At 31.2% G+C, this 17,981-nt stretch overlaps 1 protein-coding gene and 1 pseudogene across 2 annotated transcripts; both read right to left on the bottom strand.

Moving 5' to 3' along the window:
* Positions 1–8,427: 8,427 nt before the first annotated feature.
* Positions 8,428–9,914, bottom strand: LOC130508634 (uncharacterized; annotated as a pseudogene).
* Positions 9,915–11,441: 1,527 nt separating this feature from the next.
* Positions 11,442–13,106, bottom strand: LOC108831419 (putative 4-hydroxy-4-methyl-2-oxoglutarate aldolase 3). 2 transcript variants are annotated; one of them, XM_018604965.2, is made up of 3 exons: positions 12,855–13,106; positions 12,332–12,401; positions 11,442–12,236 (listed from the first exon to the last, which is right to left on the bottom strand). In XM_018604965.2, the coding sequence occupies exon 3, from the start codon at positions 12,204–12,206 to the stop codon at positions 11,706–11,708; it is 501 nt and encodes a 166-aa protein (XP_018460467.1). In that variant the 5' UTR covers positions 12,207–12,236; positions 12,332–12,401; positions 12,855–13,106; the 3' UTR covers positions 11,442–11,705. The 2 variants fall into 2 exon arrangements, with proteins under 2 accessions (XP_018460467.1, XP_018460464.1); XM_018604962.2 differs by lacking the exon at positions 12,332–12,401 and having other exon boundaries at positions 12,855–13,104.
* Between the last annotated feature and the right edge of the window lie 4,875 nt (positions 13,107–17,981).

Genomic DNA, 17,981 nt, shown 5'->3' with positions numbered 1-17,981 from the left:
ACTTTTATAATAATAAAAAAATTTATTATCTAAAAGTTTCTAAATTTTCTGAATTAAAATAAAATCGTAATATCATTAGTTTCTTTTAGATATCTACAAATTATATAAATTTTATTTAGTTTTAAATTTTGATAACTATACAATTTTATAAGATTTTAGTAATTTTGTACAAGTTGATTTAATAATTTAACCAAATGAAATAAATAATTTTTTTTATCTAAGATTTTAACTTTATATATATATATATACATATATATTCTTAAATATAATTTAAAATAAAAAAATATTTTCTCTTAATTTTATGCTTAATTAATGATATTTATATTAATTATTAGTCAAAATAATGAAATATATAATATTAATAAATTACATTTTAAAATATAAAATTTAACTTTTAAGAAATTCATCAATACACATGGTGCATAAAAACACCTTGATTAATAATTGTGACATAACTACTAAAATTGATGACATGTCTTATAGATTAATATGAAATGGACAATTATATTTAATGTTAATTTATATTTTTGATAAAAATTTTAAAATATGGTAATAACTCATATATTATATTTATTATCGATTTATATTTTTGAACTTTTTAAAAATATGGCAATAACGCATAAATCATCATTAAAATAAATATATTCAATTATGGCATTTCAAATTTTGAAATATCATTTAAATTAAAAATATTTCAAAAATATATACATATTTTAGAAAATTATAAAATTAAATCATAAAATCAAATTAAATCGTAAAATCATAAGTTTCTTATATATTTACAGATTTTATAAATATTGTTTAATTTTAATTTTTGACAATTCTGAAATTTTACATATTTATTTAATATATTTAATTAAAATAAATAGATAGAAAAATCTACCTAAGATTATAATTTTAAACTAGACCATGACCCGCCCGACCGGGCGGGTGTTTATTTTATTTTTTAATTTTTGATTTACACTAAATGATGTATTTGTTAATAGTTACTTGTGATACATTGAGTTCTTTTTGAGTTTTTAGAAAACAATCAAATGTGTGAAAAATATTTTTTTATTATATAAAGAAAGCTTAAAATGAAACAATGATAGATTATATATGAAATATATAAATCAATTTAGTTAATTTAAAATACGTTGAAATAAATGACTTTGAGTCATATATAAATCAATTTAATCGGCTCATTGTTATTACATTTTTGTTAGGGCCATAGTGTTTTAGATCAAATTAAGTTGGTCTAGTGGCTCATGACCGCTCTCTTATTCTAACCAACAATTTTGTTTTGTAACCATTCGGTGTTTAGAAAAAAATTGTGAAGAATGAAAAAAAGAAATATCTCGACTTCGGTGTTCTCCCATGGCGATGACGATTTCAAAACTCATTAATCGAAGGTCTAATGTTTTATCTTTGTGAATCTGATGTTTTTTCTTTACGAATCAAGGTATGGAGTAATTAAATCTCTTTTGAAATAATTGGTTTATTTTTCATTTTGTTTCAAAGTTGTATATTGTTTGCATGTCTAGTTACACCTAGTTAATTAATAAATGTCCATAACATTTATAAAGCAAATCAATTGTTTCCTAAAAATAATGTAGTTAGCAAGAATATAGGCAATTGCCTCATTCTTAACCATTTACTTAATCTTATATTTAATATTGAGTACTCTGCAAGTTCAGTTAAACAGATTTTACTGGGAAAAAACATATATAATTTATTATTTATTAGCTAAATATAGATAGTTAGCAAAAATCATGTCACTATATTAAAGTTAATTAATATTTGATATTGATTATAGATTTGATAGAGTAATAAAGATATTTTGTTTGTGTTCTAAAATGATTGATTTGGTTTGTTGTGAAAGCATAAGAAAAATCGATTTGATTTGTTTTTTTTTTTTGAGAAAGGTTAACAACAGTCGATTTGTGTAGTTGGTTGGAAGCGTAAACATAGATAAATATATATGTAGATCGGTAATATTTTACATAGATTAATGATTTACACTGATTTTTATACAGGTACATCTTAATGTTATATATGAGAAAAAGTTGAAACTATACATATAACATTAAGGTAGAAAATTTATTCATATGATAATTTTTTAGACTTATTAAGACCTAGCTCTATGTGAGGTGAATAAACATTGGTTTAGATGAAAAGGAAAATTCAATTTTATCTTGAAATTATTTTAATAGAGAATGGAAGTTAAATTTTATTTTACGACAATAAATAATTTCGAAATTAATATCTTAGATTTTTTTTTATGATAACAAATATATAATTTCGAAATTTATTTAATATAAGAGAAGTTAAATTTTGTTTTAGGACAACACATTAACTAAACTGAAAAAGACAAACATTAAAATAGAAACTATCTATAAAAAAATAATGTGATAAATACACATTTAATAAACTGGTTAAGACAAATATTTTTATAGAAAGTTTAATTAATATTCTCAGTGGCATGCCATTGTAAATAACTTGAAAAACTAAGGGACATTTTTAAAGTTTACTTCTCTTTTAATAATATAGATAGATATATACATGCACATTCTTAAATATAATTCAAAATAAACAAAACTGGTTTTATCTTAATTTTAATGTTCAGTTAAATCAAATTTATATTAAAATATTGATAAGAAAAAAGAAAATTTATAATATTAATAAAATATAAATATAATTTATATTTATCTTTTAAAAAATATTTTAAAATTCTTTTACTGCACATGGTGCAGGAAAATACCTAGTTGAGTAGTAAATATCCAGGGGTAAATATTGTGCAACTTTAAGGGTTATTTTTTATGTGTACTTCAATTTTAATAGATTAGATAGATTAGATACTTCTTCTTTAGTTGTGGCGACGTTCATGTAGGATAAAATGTCACAATATTTTATGCGCGCTCGCGGTGGAAAATGATTTATTGAGTCGGTGTCTGACTTATCTATCTTATTAAAACAGGAACATTACAACTTCTTCTAGGTGGATTTTTAAAGGTGGACCTCATATATTTAAACTAAATGTCTCATTCTTTATATATAATACGTACCATAGTCTAACTTTGCATTGCTGTATTTCCTTAAATACAATTCTTTTTTTTTGTCCATATTCCATATATGATTTTTACATTTATTACATGTCGATTTAAATAAGATATATACTAAGAATACTAAAAAATATTAATTGTTCTATAATTACCCTATACAATTCATTTTAAATTGATCAGTATATTTTCATTGGCCATATTAATTTTATTAGTACGAATATTAGGTAGATAAGTCATAGACACATACATAAAGATATGACTATTCTTATAACTACGTTGGGCCTAATCTACTTTCTAAAACAAATAACACATAGCTTCATATATTGTATAGAATATAGTAATATTGTATAGTATTATACTTATACAATAATACTAAAAACAAACCAAACTGAAATATAATATATATCGAAAATGCTTTGAACTATTACACACAAAATATATTAGACCTCAGAGATAAAATTCGCTTTGAAATTACGTAATAATTATTTTAAAAAATTAAATTTCGTAATCCCTATATACTAAAGCACAAGTCACTTGCCCAATTAAATTCTAACACATGGCACGTGTTTTGCAAATTAAAAAATAAAAATAAATGCAGAAAAAGAAAATGAAAAAGAACAGTTTCGAAATGTTTTCTTTTGCTTAAAAACAGTTTCGAAATGTTTATAACTGTCTTCCTATATAAAATAAAAGTTAATATTGCTCACACTATACCATGATCTCACGATTTTGGAACGGTTACTTTTTTTATAAGAGATTTTACTCACAGTGCTATAAATTCAAATTCATTTACGTGTGCATTCAGTGTAACTTCCTCAATTATTTACAATGTATCTACTAACTCTTTTTCTAAATGTAATGAAATTTCAGTTTTTCTGACGACCACTCTTGAGTTTACAGTTCTAGATCGACATAGTCTCTGGTTAAACAGTTGCGCAACAATTAGGTTTAGAGAGAACCCATCAAGCGTGATCTATGGAGAAGCTTGCTGAAAAGTTGATAGATGAAAGTTGAAATCCAGGTTAGTATTCCTTTGCTTAATGTTAATTGTTTTCATCAACCTTTGCGTAATGCTAATTTTTATCAACCTTTTTTCTTCTAGACTCTGACAAATTAATTGTTTTTCATTTCTTTCGCTCTTCTAAATATTAGCAAAGTCTATGTATTGTAATGTCAATGTCGTTTTAAATGAAATAAATTAATTCTCGATTTTCTTGAACATGTTTATTTTTTGTGGTGGTGACAATACAAAGTACGGAGCTTAAAAGCACACTTACAAGTAACAGAGGTTTGAGAAGCACCACAAGAAAAAAAAAACAAAGAAAGGAAAATGTGGTGATAACTTGAAAGTAAAAATGGGACCTAAGAAACTCGTGTGGAGAGAAAACCAGAAGGGCTTATGTCTACTAATCAAGACTTAACCTTAGGTTGGTCTTCCTTTGTCTGTATTCCTTTTTCTGTATATGTTTTCCTAATCTTATAGGAACGTGGTGATACTAGAGTTGTTAACTTGTGGATCAGTATACACTTTTGATTTTATTTTTCTTATCAGTGTTATCAAATTTTGTAGATTTACTCAGAAACAAAATTTTTGAGTAAATACAGCATTGAAAATGATAAAAGACGAAAAGAATATTAACATAAGAGAATAGCGGAAAGACTAGATGAGATATTGGCATCAATTATCTACAGAAGTAAGATTGGTATTTTAGTTATGTTCTGCCAGAGATTGCTTTCCCTTAATTTTCATGTACAATTACTTCTATTTTGTTTATTCTGGACAAGAAAATCACTATTTTACCTGCATTTTGGGTCCATATTGGACTGGTACAATATAATTTTTAGGTAGTTTATAGATTTGCCAAAAATGGGTAGTTTATAGCTTATTATTGCTGTTAGATGTTGTAATTTTCTAGGTTTATTGTCCATAATTTCTAGAATTATTTTCCCGTACGTAGTACGGGTACAACACTAGTGTACAAAAAAACATAAGTTTTATATAAAATTTTGTGTTATAATAAAAAGACATAACTCGTGCTTGCAAAATGTTATTTTTACATACGAAAGACAGTTTTGATATTGTTCTTTAAACACAAAATTGAATTATACAAACACGATACTACATAAAACTAAACAATATAGAATACATTTTAAAAATAAAACCCGTGCGGATGTGCATATGTTGAAAATACAAAATATATAGTACTATATATTTTAAATAATACAGAAAAAATCTACTTTACGTTATTATAAAATTTAAAAATCAAATTTAGTAATTAAACACATTGCTTACTTAAACACATTAGTACACATTGTTATTTATCAAAATTTTATATTAATACACATTGGCAATCATGTATAACATTTAGTAAAAACAAAGATAAAAAAAAATGACTCCCACTCGGTCGAGCTATATAATTACCAAAACTATATAGGGTCATGATCTAGTTAGTCTATATAGTTCAATTATCACCAACCAAACTAAACCAGACATCCTTTATATATGTACATATATATTTGGGGGTGTCTATGCTATATATGGTACCAAAACAAGATGTTTCACCTATTGTCATCAGTTAATCAACACACATGGAAGAAAGCCCATCATAATATCTCAAAATATATGGCCCTAGTATCATGCCATCCCGGCCGACCCTGAACGAAGCTTAATAAAACATTGGTCTCCTATTTTTTTTTTGAAAAAAAAGTTACATAGAAAAAAATCTCAAAATAATTTTTAGGTCCCAAAATTTATTCAAACAATTTTTAACTGAAATTTTCAAAATACCACCTACATTCCCATAAATCTCAGGGTCGGCCTTGATGCCATCGATATAACTTATGTGCTTTAATGTATGGAATAATCAATATTTGTGTAATATTTATATTATCTAGCTCTCCCAAAGATGACATCTACCTAATATATATAATTTTTGACTTAGTAACAAACTCAAAAAATTAAACTGTAAAATACTCATCTAACTAATTATATCGACTGTAAATACTAAATATGTCGAAGGAGTTTTGGTTCTAAGTTTATTATTCCCCTTGTTTCTAAATAAGTATCAGTTTGATATTTTTCACATAGATTAAGAAAGTAACGGAAATATATGTAAGTTGTTATTAATTATATCTTTCTGACCAATATTACTTAAGATAAATAAAATTATTTATAAAATTATTATAATGCAGTTGTCAATTAATTTCCAGCTGAAAGTAAGTATAATTTATATTGAAATTTTAAAATGACATTTTTGTAACAAAAAATAAAATAAAATGACACTTATAGTGAAACAGAAGGAGTTCATATTAGCAATGATCGATGGCGATGAGCAGGAACGTCTCTGAGATGTTGGAAACCATAAATATTTTATTAAGATTTTAATAAAATATTTTTTTTACAAATTTGGAGATCTTTTTCAGGGTACATTTTAAGGTTTGAAGATGCCCCTTCTTCTGGTTTGTCACTGCTAAGCTATTGTCTATATTTTTTGTCCAAGTCATCTTCTCTTTTATTTTTGGTCATCTTTGCTCTTTAAGTCCTTTGTGTTAGTTTAAAATTATGCATTATCTGCTACTAATGAGTCTTTTAAAAGTTTAAAATTTTAATTTAACGTTTAACATGTTTTTTATAAATGGCCTAATGTTAGTCACAAATAAATTGTAATTATAGTAGTATTCTAAAATATTCTAAAGTATTCTATATTTCCTCTAATTAGTCTATAATTTGTCTCTATAATAGCATTTAGAAAAAAAAAATATACTTCAGCACATTTCTATTTATTTTTCAAAAATAGGAAATTTTATATTTTGCTCTATGTTTAGAGAGAAAATAGCATTTCATTTTTATTATTCTAAAATTTTGAAAATGTTATTCTATAGAAATATACATAAAATAGATTCCACCTATGTTATAAAATTATTCTTGTAAAAAAACAAAATGGAAATAATCTTTGGACCAATATTGCTTTTCAATATGAGTGGATATGTACCTCTCTTTTTTTAACACTGAATCAATTCATTACTTGGAAACAAAGGTTCAAAACAGAGTTGAAACAAAAGAGACATAACGGAAAAGAGACATTAAACACCAGTAGGTGCTAGGGTAAACAAAGGAAAATGAGATTGTAAGGGAGGAGTTAAACAGCAGCTTCTGTGTTCAGAAGAGTACGAAGCCATGATGGGCCATTACGAGCAACGTAAGAGTGGAGCCTCGAGTCTCTGATGATACTCGTAGCAATTTCCGTCGCAGCCTTATTTTCCGATGTAGGGGCTAGTCTCAGGCACCAAGAATCTAGTCTCTGCAGACATACGTGTATTGCATCGAGCAACCAACGATATGCAGGATATGTACCTCTTTTGATCTGAGATCCTCTTACTCAGGAAAAAATATAAACTGAATTTTTACTCAATTGGTTTGTGGCTAGCCATTATTCTACACCAAGAGAGTGCTTAAATTTCAAACTTGGCGATAAATCTGTAAGTTACAAATTAGGTAGTTTTCTGATTCAAACTTTGATACATCGAGTTGTCAAAATTTTAGATTTTAGAAAAACCGAACATTAAACCGAATTTGAATTTAAATTTAATATGTATTTTGTTTTTTTTTGTTCAAAATATGTATTTTGTTATTATACAAATTGGCTTTAAAATTTTAATGTCTAATCAATGACTTCACTTTGCTTGCGTGCAGGTCATGCATGGTTGGCAAAACTTCGTTTATTTATCCACGCTATTTATATCACGTCCAAACATTTTCTTTATACCACCAAGAAAAACAATTTATTGGAATACCACCATATATCTATATGCATATATTATATTTGTAAATGTGTGAATACATAATACACACATGTAACATGTGATCAACTAAAATGCAAAACAAAAGAAGACCTGGAATGATCAGAAGCCTATGATAATGAGCAAATGGTTTTGAAAATGGGCATGCAATAAATATTTATCCGTTGTGGTTGTCCTCATATATAAACATATGATCATTTTTCACAAATATATATTCTCCTTATTTTATTTTGAAATTGCTTGCAACAAGAAAACAGCTCATCATGGCCAAATGCAACTCGCTTTTTAGTTGTTATTGTTTACACTCAACAGAAGTTTATTAGGTGTATAATAAAGTATTATGTTTTCACTCTATAATAAGGAATAAGGGAGACAAAAGAAAATGAATTGCGTATACATAATGTTATATATCATGACGGTGGCTACGCTCTTGACTACCTCACATGATTTCAACCATATATAAATACATATCCATATATACCTCACATGATTTCAACCATATATAAATACATATCCATATATATAGAAAGAAGATTCATGATGTTAACTCATACATACTTTATTTAAATTCAGTATTCATAACACTATAATATCTTTTGAAGTTTATATTTCACAATCTTTAAAACTAGTTAGACCAAAAGTGAGGGTCGTCTCTTTACCTTTATCAGTGGAGTTCTCAGCATCCTATGAATGTAGGTACTAGGTAGATTCATAGAGACTTCATATCACCATTACTTCAGAGCAGCCTCTTGACATTCTTCTCAACATCTTTATAAGAGAATCATGAAATCTTGAGGTTGAGAATGGTTGATGAGAAAACTTGTTAAAATCTTTCAAACATATGAAGTTTTGCTGGAGAGGAGCAGAATTGTCATGGATTAATGTTGTAAAAGCTTGTGCTGATGTTTTAGACTTGACTCTCCATGTGAGGCCTCTTCTCTTTGGTTAATAACCATCAAATCCTTACCCATTAGCCGCAACACCGGGTTGGAAACTGAAGGAGTCTTTGGCACAGACTTACTCAAGAGATCAAAATCTTGTGTTATCATGTGTGGTGCTGGTCTCCCAAATGTTGATGTATCTTAAAAAACATTTGCTTTTCTTTGGCAACCGGACTTGTCAGTGGTGATGATGTTATGAAGACTAAATGGTTCAGGAGCTGCAAAGTTTGAAAATGCTGAAACAGGTGATTCAAACGAGTTTCTGTCAGTGAGATCATGGGAAGATTGGGCCTGGCTTGTGATAACTGAAGAGTTCACATGGTTTTCAGTTGCATCAGTTTCCATATCCCAAGGACTCGGTAGAAATGAGCCTGGAGGTCCTGGAGTGGGAATGAGATCAACCTCCATGAATGAGCTTCCTCCTCCTGCAGTTTTCTCGTGAATCATGCTTTCATACTCAGCATCTGGATCATTGGTCTTGTCCAACATACTATCATCTCCTATGTTATTATTACTAGTCTCTTCCCAGCCTTCATAATCATTGTCTTCACCAGTACTAACTGAAGGATTTGAGCTTAGAAACACCTCATCTGTTTATTCATTCTCATCCCAATCATCATAATCTGTTGCCAGTTCACGTTCTTGAGTCATTTCAGACTCCCATCTCCCTGAATCTTCTTCCTCTTGATTCTCAGAGAGATCCAACCGAGCTTTCTTTAACTTCAAAAGGCCCTTAGGAGCGGATGTATCCACAGCCATTGAACATCTCAAGGGACTTTTAGTGCTCTTTCCAGAGACTTGGCTCTCCCCAAAACTTCTCCAGAGTTTTGACTGTTTAATTAATGAAGTTAAAACTCTCTCAGATAAATCAACACTCGCATGACTTGAACCTCTTAACACAAGAGGATCTGCTGACAACGATCAAGAATCTGTTACACAAGTGACTTTCTTAAACAATCTTGTGTTACTTCAAGAATCAAGAATGGATCATGCAAATGCATAAAGTTACCAAAAAAACTATGAGAAGACATACCTCTGAAGCATTGGTTTTACAAACAGTGAGTTTCTTGCTTTGAAGAACTACTTTGCAATGCTTGTAATGTTTTTCCCCAAAGTCTTTTCCCTTGAACATTCGTTAGAAAACTTCTTCTCACTGACATCTTCTACATGCTCTCCTAATGAACCAGAAGCTTTCACATTAAACTCAGATAATATCCGCAGGAATGCTTAAAATTTGGAGAATTTGCTAAGCAAAACGGTATTAAGTAGCTGAGTATAATGTTTTAATAACGTTTTTGTGATTATATACTATGGGAACGGTATAATTTACCTCAGCATCGCAAAGTTATAATCAAATACAGTAAACATCCCCTAGACTATATTTGAGAAGTGATTTTGCCACATGTCTTCTCTACAATCATTCTCACAAAAATAATATGACATGGCTACTAAAATTGATAACATGTCTTATAAATTAATATGACATGGACAATTATATTTAATGTTAATTTATATTTTTGGTAAACTTTTTAAAATATGGTAATAACTCATATATTACATTAATTTTCGATTTATATTTTTGGACTTTTTTTAAATATGGTAATAAATCATAAATCATCATTAAAATAAATATATTCAATTATGGTATTTCAAATTTCGAAAAATCATTTAAATTAAAAATATTTCAAGAATATATTCATATTTTTAGAAAATTATAAAAATTAAATCATAAAATTAAATTAAATCGTAAAATCATTAGTTTCTTATATATATCTACAGATTTTATAAATATTTTTTCATTTTAATTTTTGAAAATTTGCAATTTTACATCCTCTAGACTATATTTGAGAAGTGATTTTGCTACATGTCTTTTCTACAATCATTTTCACAAAATAATATGACATGGCTACTAAAATTGATGACATATCTTATAGATTAATATGACGTGGACAATTATATTTAATGTTAATTTATATTTCTGGTAAACTTTTTAAAATATGGTAATAACTCACATATTACATTTATATTGTCGATTTATATTTTTGGACTTTTTAAAAATATGGTAATAACGCATAAATCATCATTAAAGTAAATATATTCAATTATGACATTTCAAATATCATTTAAATTAAAAATATTCCAAAAGTATATACATATTTTAAGAAAATTATAAAAATTAAATCATAAAATCAAATTAATTCATAAAATCATTAGTTTCTTATATATATCTACAGATTTTATAGATATTGTTTAATTTTAATTTTTGAAAATTATGCAATTTTACATATTTATTCAATATATTTAATTAAAATAAATAGATAGAAAAATATACCTAAGATTATAATTTTAAATATATATATGCACATTCTTAAATATAGTTCAAAATAAACAAAATTATTTTTATCTTAATTTTAATGTTCAGTTAAATAAAATTTATACTAAAATATTGATAAAAAATAAAATTTATAATACTAATAAAAAAATTAAATATAATTTATATTTATCTGTTACAAAATATTTTAAATTTTTTTTACTACACATGGTGCAGGAAAACACCTAGTATATACAAGTTTGACTAACCGAACATTGGGAGTGTTTGACTTATAACATTGGTCTTTTTCAATTGAGAGTACTTAATATCAAATTTTCATTTACCAAATCCACCACATGAATCCCCTCTTTTCAAAATTAAAGAAATAAAAAAACAGAGGAGCATCCAAACAAAAAAAATTATTTAGCTCGTCTATAATAAAATAGATGATTAACATTTTTGTTTTTTTTTATTATGATAGAGTACCCAAATCGCTTAAACGATTTCATGTGAATACCAAACCAATTATTAAGAATTCGAAATAAAGCCAGCTTGCTCCAAGAAACAGCAGTAGACTAGTCTCCCTTTTACCACTCATGAAATCATTCTGAATCAAACGGAGAGTTCGGTCCTGGAGATCAAGACACCATCACTATCAGCATAAAGCCACTCTCCATCTCTAATCAAAGTTCCTCCAATATAAACCGGCACATTCTTCTCACCATGACCTTTCTTACTAGACTTGAGTGGGTTAGAGCCCAATGCCCTAACCCCGACATCGCAGTCATTGATCTCATCCACATCTCTAACGCATCCATTCACCACAATCCCTGCCCACCCGTTGTTCTGAGCTAACTGCCCGAGGTTTCCTCCAACAAGCGCGCATCTCATGCTTCCACCACCGTCTATAACCAAGACTCCACCTTCTCCTTTGGTCTCTAGTTGGTTTCTGACCAGGACATTGTCTTCAAAGACCTTGAGTGTCACGATTGGTCCTGAGAAGCATCTTCTTTGGCCATACATCTTGAAGATTGGGTGGAGAGCGCGTAGGTCTCCGTTTGATATTAGTTCTGCGTTGCTGTCACACGCTTCTGCTGTTGCAAATGCAGCCATGGAAGATTGTGCGTGCCGAGCGTGTGTATTCTGCATTTGGAAAACAATTCAAATAAATAAAGGTATTATTGTTACCAGAAAACATATGACAATATTTAACCCCAAAAAAAGTGAAAACCCCATACAAGTTCAAGAGAAGCGGCTGATCAAATCCTCAAGCTCAAGTAAACAGAGCAAGACTCCAACTGCAAACAGCTAAAGAAGTACAATGCTCTGAAGACTCCTAACAACTAAGACTTCTAGGATCAATTGCATTTCATGAATTGATGGCAGTTTGCTTGAATCGCAAGTCTAATCTAGGTTAGATAACACATGCTTTGCGGATTGTTTACGAGGCGAACCAGAAACTATGTAACAACAATAGTTTAAGATTATTTTAACACATATTTTAAGATTATCATCATAAACTAGATACTAAACGTAGCAGATATGTACATAACTTCACTTAGGAAAGAAAACAAGAAATCTAAAAAGTCAAACCCGTTTTTTTGGATCTTCTAACATGAACTGTTTCTGTTTTTGTCCGAAAGACAAAGCTCCAAGTTAACATATACGGCATGTATATAACTAGATTTCACTATACAACAGCTAAATCCAAACGATCACTTAAGCAAGCGAAGGGAGAAGATAAAGATGTAAAAGTTTTACCAGTGAGAGAGAGAAGAGGTCCAAAGCTTTCAACTTTCTGCTACGGATGATTGATTCTTTAACGACGATGTATATAATACAAGCAAAGGATAACGTCAGCGCGCTTCCTCGTGTCAGGCTTTCTGGTTCATTGAAATCCTCATAGAACACTGTGCCACCAGAGCCACTTGGGTCTTTATCGTGAACTTGTCGGTGCGGGTATTTTCAATCGGGTCGGGCCATTGACATTTTTCAATAATTGACTTTTGGTTCGTTCGTCGGATTGTCAAAACGAAGTTCGTTGCGTCAATCTCATATATTTTATACATTTATTTATATTTAATGGGCCTAATGGGCAGAGTGCTGTAAAATTTTAAACCCAAGTTTGTTCCTTTCCATTCGGCTTTCGATTATTAAGTAGCCTAATGCATTAGGCTTTCGATTTGGTTTCAATAAGATCTAAATCGAAACCAAAATCTCATTTTTAGTCTGGTCCAGTTCGGTTTTTTTAGTTCTGGATAAATGTGTCCAAACGGAATATTGAATTACAATCCTATAAAAAAATTAGCTTTTTTTTTAAAATACAAACTTATTTTTATTCGTACTTAATCTTCTTCAACACAATAAAAAGAGAGAATTATTCATCCTCTTCGACAATAAATATAAAAGTGTTCTAATCCTAGTGTTCTTGTCTTAGAATAGATCGAACTAGAGAGAGAGAGAGAGTCGTATGACTTAGAGAGGAATGAATTGTTATTATTCCATGAGTAATGAGTTCCTTATATAGGATTACATAGCTTGGAGACAAAGTCTAATAACTTGGAGTAGGGAACAAGTAATTCTAGAACATTCCATAATAGACATCACACAATATTCATAACACTTCCCCTTGATGTCCATTATGCGTGTAAGATGCTATCTCGTTAAAAACCGAGATTGTAATGTCATAACCGTCTAGAGTTTGTAATGCGTTTGGAATGCTGCCTCGTTAAAACCTTTCCATGGTAAACCCAAAAACCCAAGGTGGTAAAAACGGGAAGCCATAGATAGGAAAAAGAGTACAGCCGCATTACTTCCCCTGAAGTGAACATCACTGAAGGCTTCTCAGTGATCGCATACCAATCTGCTGCATAAGCTTCCTGAGCGTGCATGTTGGTAATGCCTTAGTGAAGAGGTCGGCTGAGTTCTCGCTGGATCTGACTTGGAGTACCTTGACCTCTCCTTCTTTCTGAAGATCGTGGGTGAAGAAGAACTTGGGGAGAACATGCTTAGTCTTGTCACCCTTGATGTAACCATCTTTGAGCTGAGCTATGCAGGCCGCATTGTCTTCGTAAAGAACGGTCGGCTCGTCTTTACCATCCGTGATCCCACATGCTGTCCGAATATGGTGTGCCATGAGTCTCAACCAGACACACTCTCTGTTTGCTTCATGGATCGCCAATATCTCCGAGTGATTGGATGATGTGGCTGATATAGTCTGCTTGACTGATCTCCATGAAATGGTCGTGCCTCCATATGTGAAAACATAGCCGGTTTGGGACTTAGCACTGTGTGGATCGGACTGGTAACCTGCATCAGCAAAATGCTTTCATGATATTCATGGTCCATTCGGATCATATGGTTTATCTCACTTAGATAAATTCGACCATGAATGTCTTTGTATGTCCATGATCTGTCCGGATCATGACATCATCCATAATCCATCCGGATTATGTTCTTGTCCACTATATATCTTATTCATATCTTTTGACCAAAACTCTTTATGAACTTTTAGTATATGTCCACGGTCTGTTCATGAAGTGGCTATTGTGTTATAGTTTGAAGTTTAATCAAAACTAAACCACTTTTTGGTCAATAGGACGTTCCTCTCACTTGGATGGTTTAGGTCGGATTTAAGACCTAGAGGAACTGGTCGGAACAAGTTGGACGGGATGGATTGGTCGGGAACAATGATGATTAAGGTTGAACTAGGTCGAACATGATCCTAGTCGGTCTGGTTCCCTTTGGTCGTGAATCTGATGGATTCTCAGACCATTTGATCAATCTATTCTTGGTACGTTGGATCATAGATCCCAACATTCATATACGGCTAATGATCTCTACTATAGATCATCGTAGTCTCTTCATAGCCTTTCCAAGAATCTATCATCTTAATCATCCTTTCTTTAAGTATAAACACAAGGAATATATTGACTACTATATGGACTGATCTGAAACGTTCTTATAGAACTTTCTACTAAGCATCACTTAGTCTTATCATTTCGTGTGTATATACACGCATGCAGCTGCATTTCAGTCCATGAACAACGCAGGAACGATGTTGTTCTATGAGAACTTCTTTCTCATTTCTCAAGGTATCTTATGTTACCTTTATATCCAGTGATATATCCAATGTCTACTACATCTTTCTTAGATGTCCAGATCTTTATTATTTGGGTAGTAGCATTCACCACATAGGAATTTATTTCCTTGTTCCTTAGTCCCTGTGAGTATCCTTGTGTGATTTAGCCATTCTATTGAATGCTTCATGTAGCAACATGTACGACCACTTGTCTGTATTTTCATGTTCTACTGCTCACGATTTTCTTTTCCTCACAAGACTCATCTGTTCACTGGTTAGATGGCGTCTATCTTATGTATTTGGCCAATACGCCCATCTCATACATTCTTTGGGTTTAACTCCACGTCCCATTTTATTCTCTATGAGTACTCTTACGTGGGTTAGTGATCCTCGCATATCTCTTATGCTCAAGTGCTTTCTCTTTATCACTTATGAGTGTGTGTATGTGTCGACACTTTATATATTATGTTCCCTCGCGTTCTTTCGCGTTCTAGACATGATACAATCGATTGAGATTTTATTATTATCAGGATCATTGAATACTTTGTAGTTTGCAAGGCTACATTGTATGATACATGTACCTTAGGACCGGCCGGTCTTATCTCATTGTCTAGTATGGTTTCTCTTTCATGAACCCGGATCTATCATTATGAGCACCTTAACTTTTTCTATCCGTGGTTCCTTATATATGGAACATACTGGTATATCTTGTATAGACTTCTACAGCAACTTGATTATGTCTCTACTAGGACATTTATATAGTGGTGCTAAGCTGGTATGACTTAGTCATTCTTTCGGGTCTGTCTGGCTATCATTCTTTCTTTGTTTATGGACATCCAATACATATATATCTGGTCCGAGGATCTTTGCCAAGACTTGGATGGTTAAAACCATTCCACTTTCACTTTCTATTTACCAGCTTATAGCTTTCTCCATGATGTTGGATAGTCGGATTCATCTTGTATGTAATCCGTGTACCTTGGCCACAATTTGATCACCTTTGTTTGGCTCATGGTCTCATTGAATTCGTGGGAGAAAGATCATGTTCTCTTATCCAACATATATTCCCGATTTTCATCTCATTCTTAGATGAGGTATTCCATCCTAGATGGCACATAGGTATGTGGTGGTTTATTCATAAAGTCTTAGGATGGTCTATATCTGGACTATGACCCTTTATCATCTTTAGACGGGAATATCTATGTTCACTTTATATGGCCTGATGTATCTTATCTTTCATACATGTATTCTTGTGGTGTACCCAAGCTTATAGACTTTTGAAGTCTCAACCTTATAGGTTATGCCTTATACGACCAAGCTATAATGCCTTATGGCCTTCGGCCATGCTTATCATGTTCGGGTTTTATAGTATGGTCATAGACTACACGGAGTGTTTATTCTCCCCCTCATGAACATGCTATAAAATACGTTTGTTTGTCCTCACTTAAACGTAATGCTTGGACGGCCATCATGGTTTTAGACCATGATACATGAATTTGTGGTCTGGTCATGATCACGGGTTTTGTCCTCACTACCCTCATGATCAGATTATACTTTCGTGTTGCTTGGAACAATGAAGCCTACTGAGTTTCCCTTGTGTACATGTTTCACAACGTGAGATCTTATGGAATAACTCTTTGTGCCTTATTAATCAAGTTCGGACCAGGATGGCTAATCCGGTCATGCCATAAAGTGTATAAATTTGTTGGTGAACCTTACTGGTTACCTAGGCTTTTATGCCTTATCACACTGATCCTTAGCATAGTATTAGATCAGTAGGGAGAATGTAGTCTCGACCTCTTTTATATGTATGCCTTTGGCGATTTTCATAAGCTAAAGGAACATTTCCTTTTTCTTTGCTTTGCCTATTGGTTTATTATTGAAACCATTTTGATGTGGCTTGAAATGCCATTTCGACCTTTACTCCCTCCTCGGCCATGATTGGATCTACAACCACGGTTATTGTGGTATCCTTGTCCACGGCCAGTGGGGATTTTGGGTCTCTCTCAATGGGTCTTAGGTGATAAATTTCGTGCCTCTTAAGGCCATGCCTTAGGCGTGGTGGTCTAGACATACTCTTCTCGAGTTTTCATTCTCATTTGTCAATCAAAAATATTTTTCAAGCAAATCAATCAAGATAAAAGAAAAACTTTTATTAATGCTATGAAATTTGAATGACAAATTATATTTAAAAGAAAACACCAAATCATAAGTATGAAATCAGAATGTCAAAAGGCTTAAACAATAGCCGGCCAGTCCATAATAACATCTTGGACGTAGCTCACATTTGGTTCTCTATTCAATGAATAAACCAATCTCATCATCTATATGAGTCCACCCGAATTTTCTTTTCTTAGCTTCTTCAGCATCACCGTATATCATCTCACATTGATACTCGGCACTTATCTCCATAACATAGTCGAGTTTGTCGAGGTTGACTTTCCTTTTCTGCTTCTTTTCCTCAAGAGCTGAAAGGTATGAGAGAAGGTCGTAATAGGTTGTGAAACCTTTAGCCTTCTGTGATAACAACACTTCCTTTGAATGGATCGTGTCACGAGTCTTGCTTAGCAAGTCATAGTTTGTTATCACTTCACCACATAGTTTAAGACTATAGGTGATTCTCATAAGATCAAAGTGATAGTCATCCACGGATTCATAATCCTGGAACCTCAGAGCCTTCCATTCTTTCATGGACTCATCTAGTAATGGCTCGAAGAACATGGTGTTCAATCTCGACCAGAGATCGTAAGGATCGTTGATGTAACTGCACTCATCATACAGATCCTTCACGAGATGCTTTCTCATTA

This window comes from Raphanus sativus, chromosome 2 (genome assembly GCF_000801105.2).
Source record: "Raphanus sativus cultivar WK10039 chromosome 2, ASM80110v3, whole genome shotgun sequence".
NCBI classification, from domain to species: Eukaryota; Viridiplantae; Streptophyta; class Magnoliopsida; order Brassicales; family Brassicaceae; genus Raphanus; species Raphanus sativus.
This window is presented reverse-complemented; position numbering and strand designations above follow the sequence as displayed.

Coding starts and splice junctions, on each gene's coding strand:
- LOC108831419 (XM_018604965.2), bottom strand. CDS start 12,206: ATGGCTGCATTTGCAACAGCAGAAGCGTGTGACAGCAACGCAGAACTA.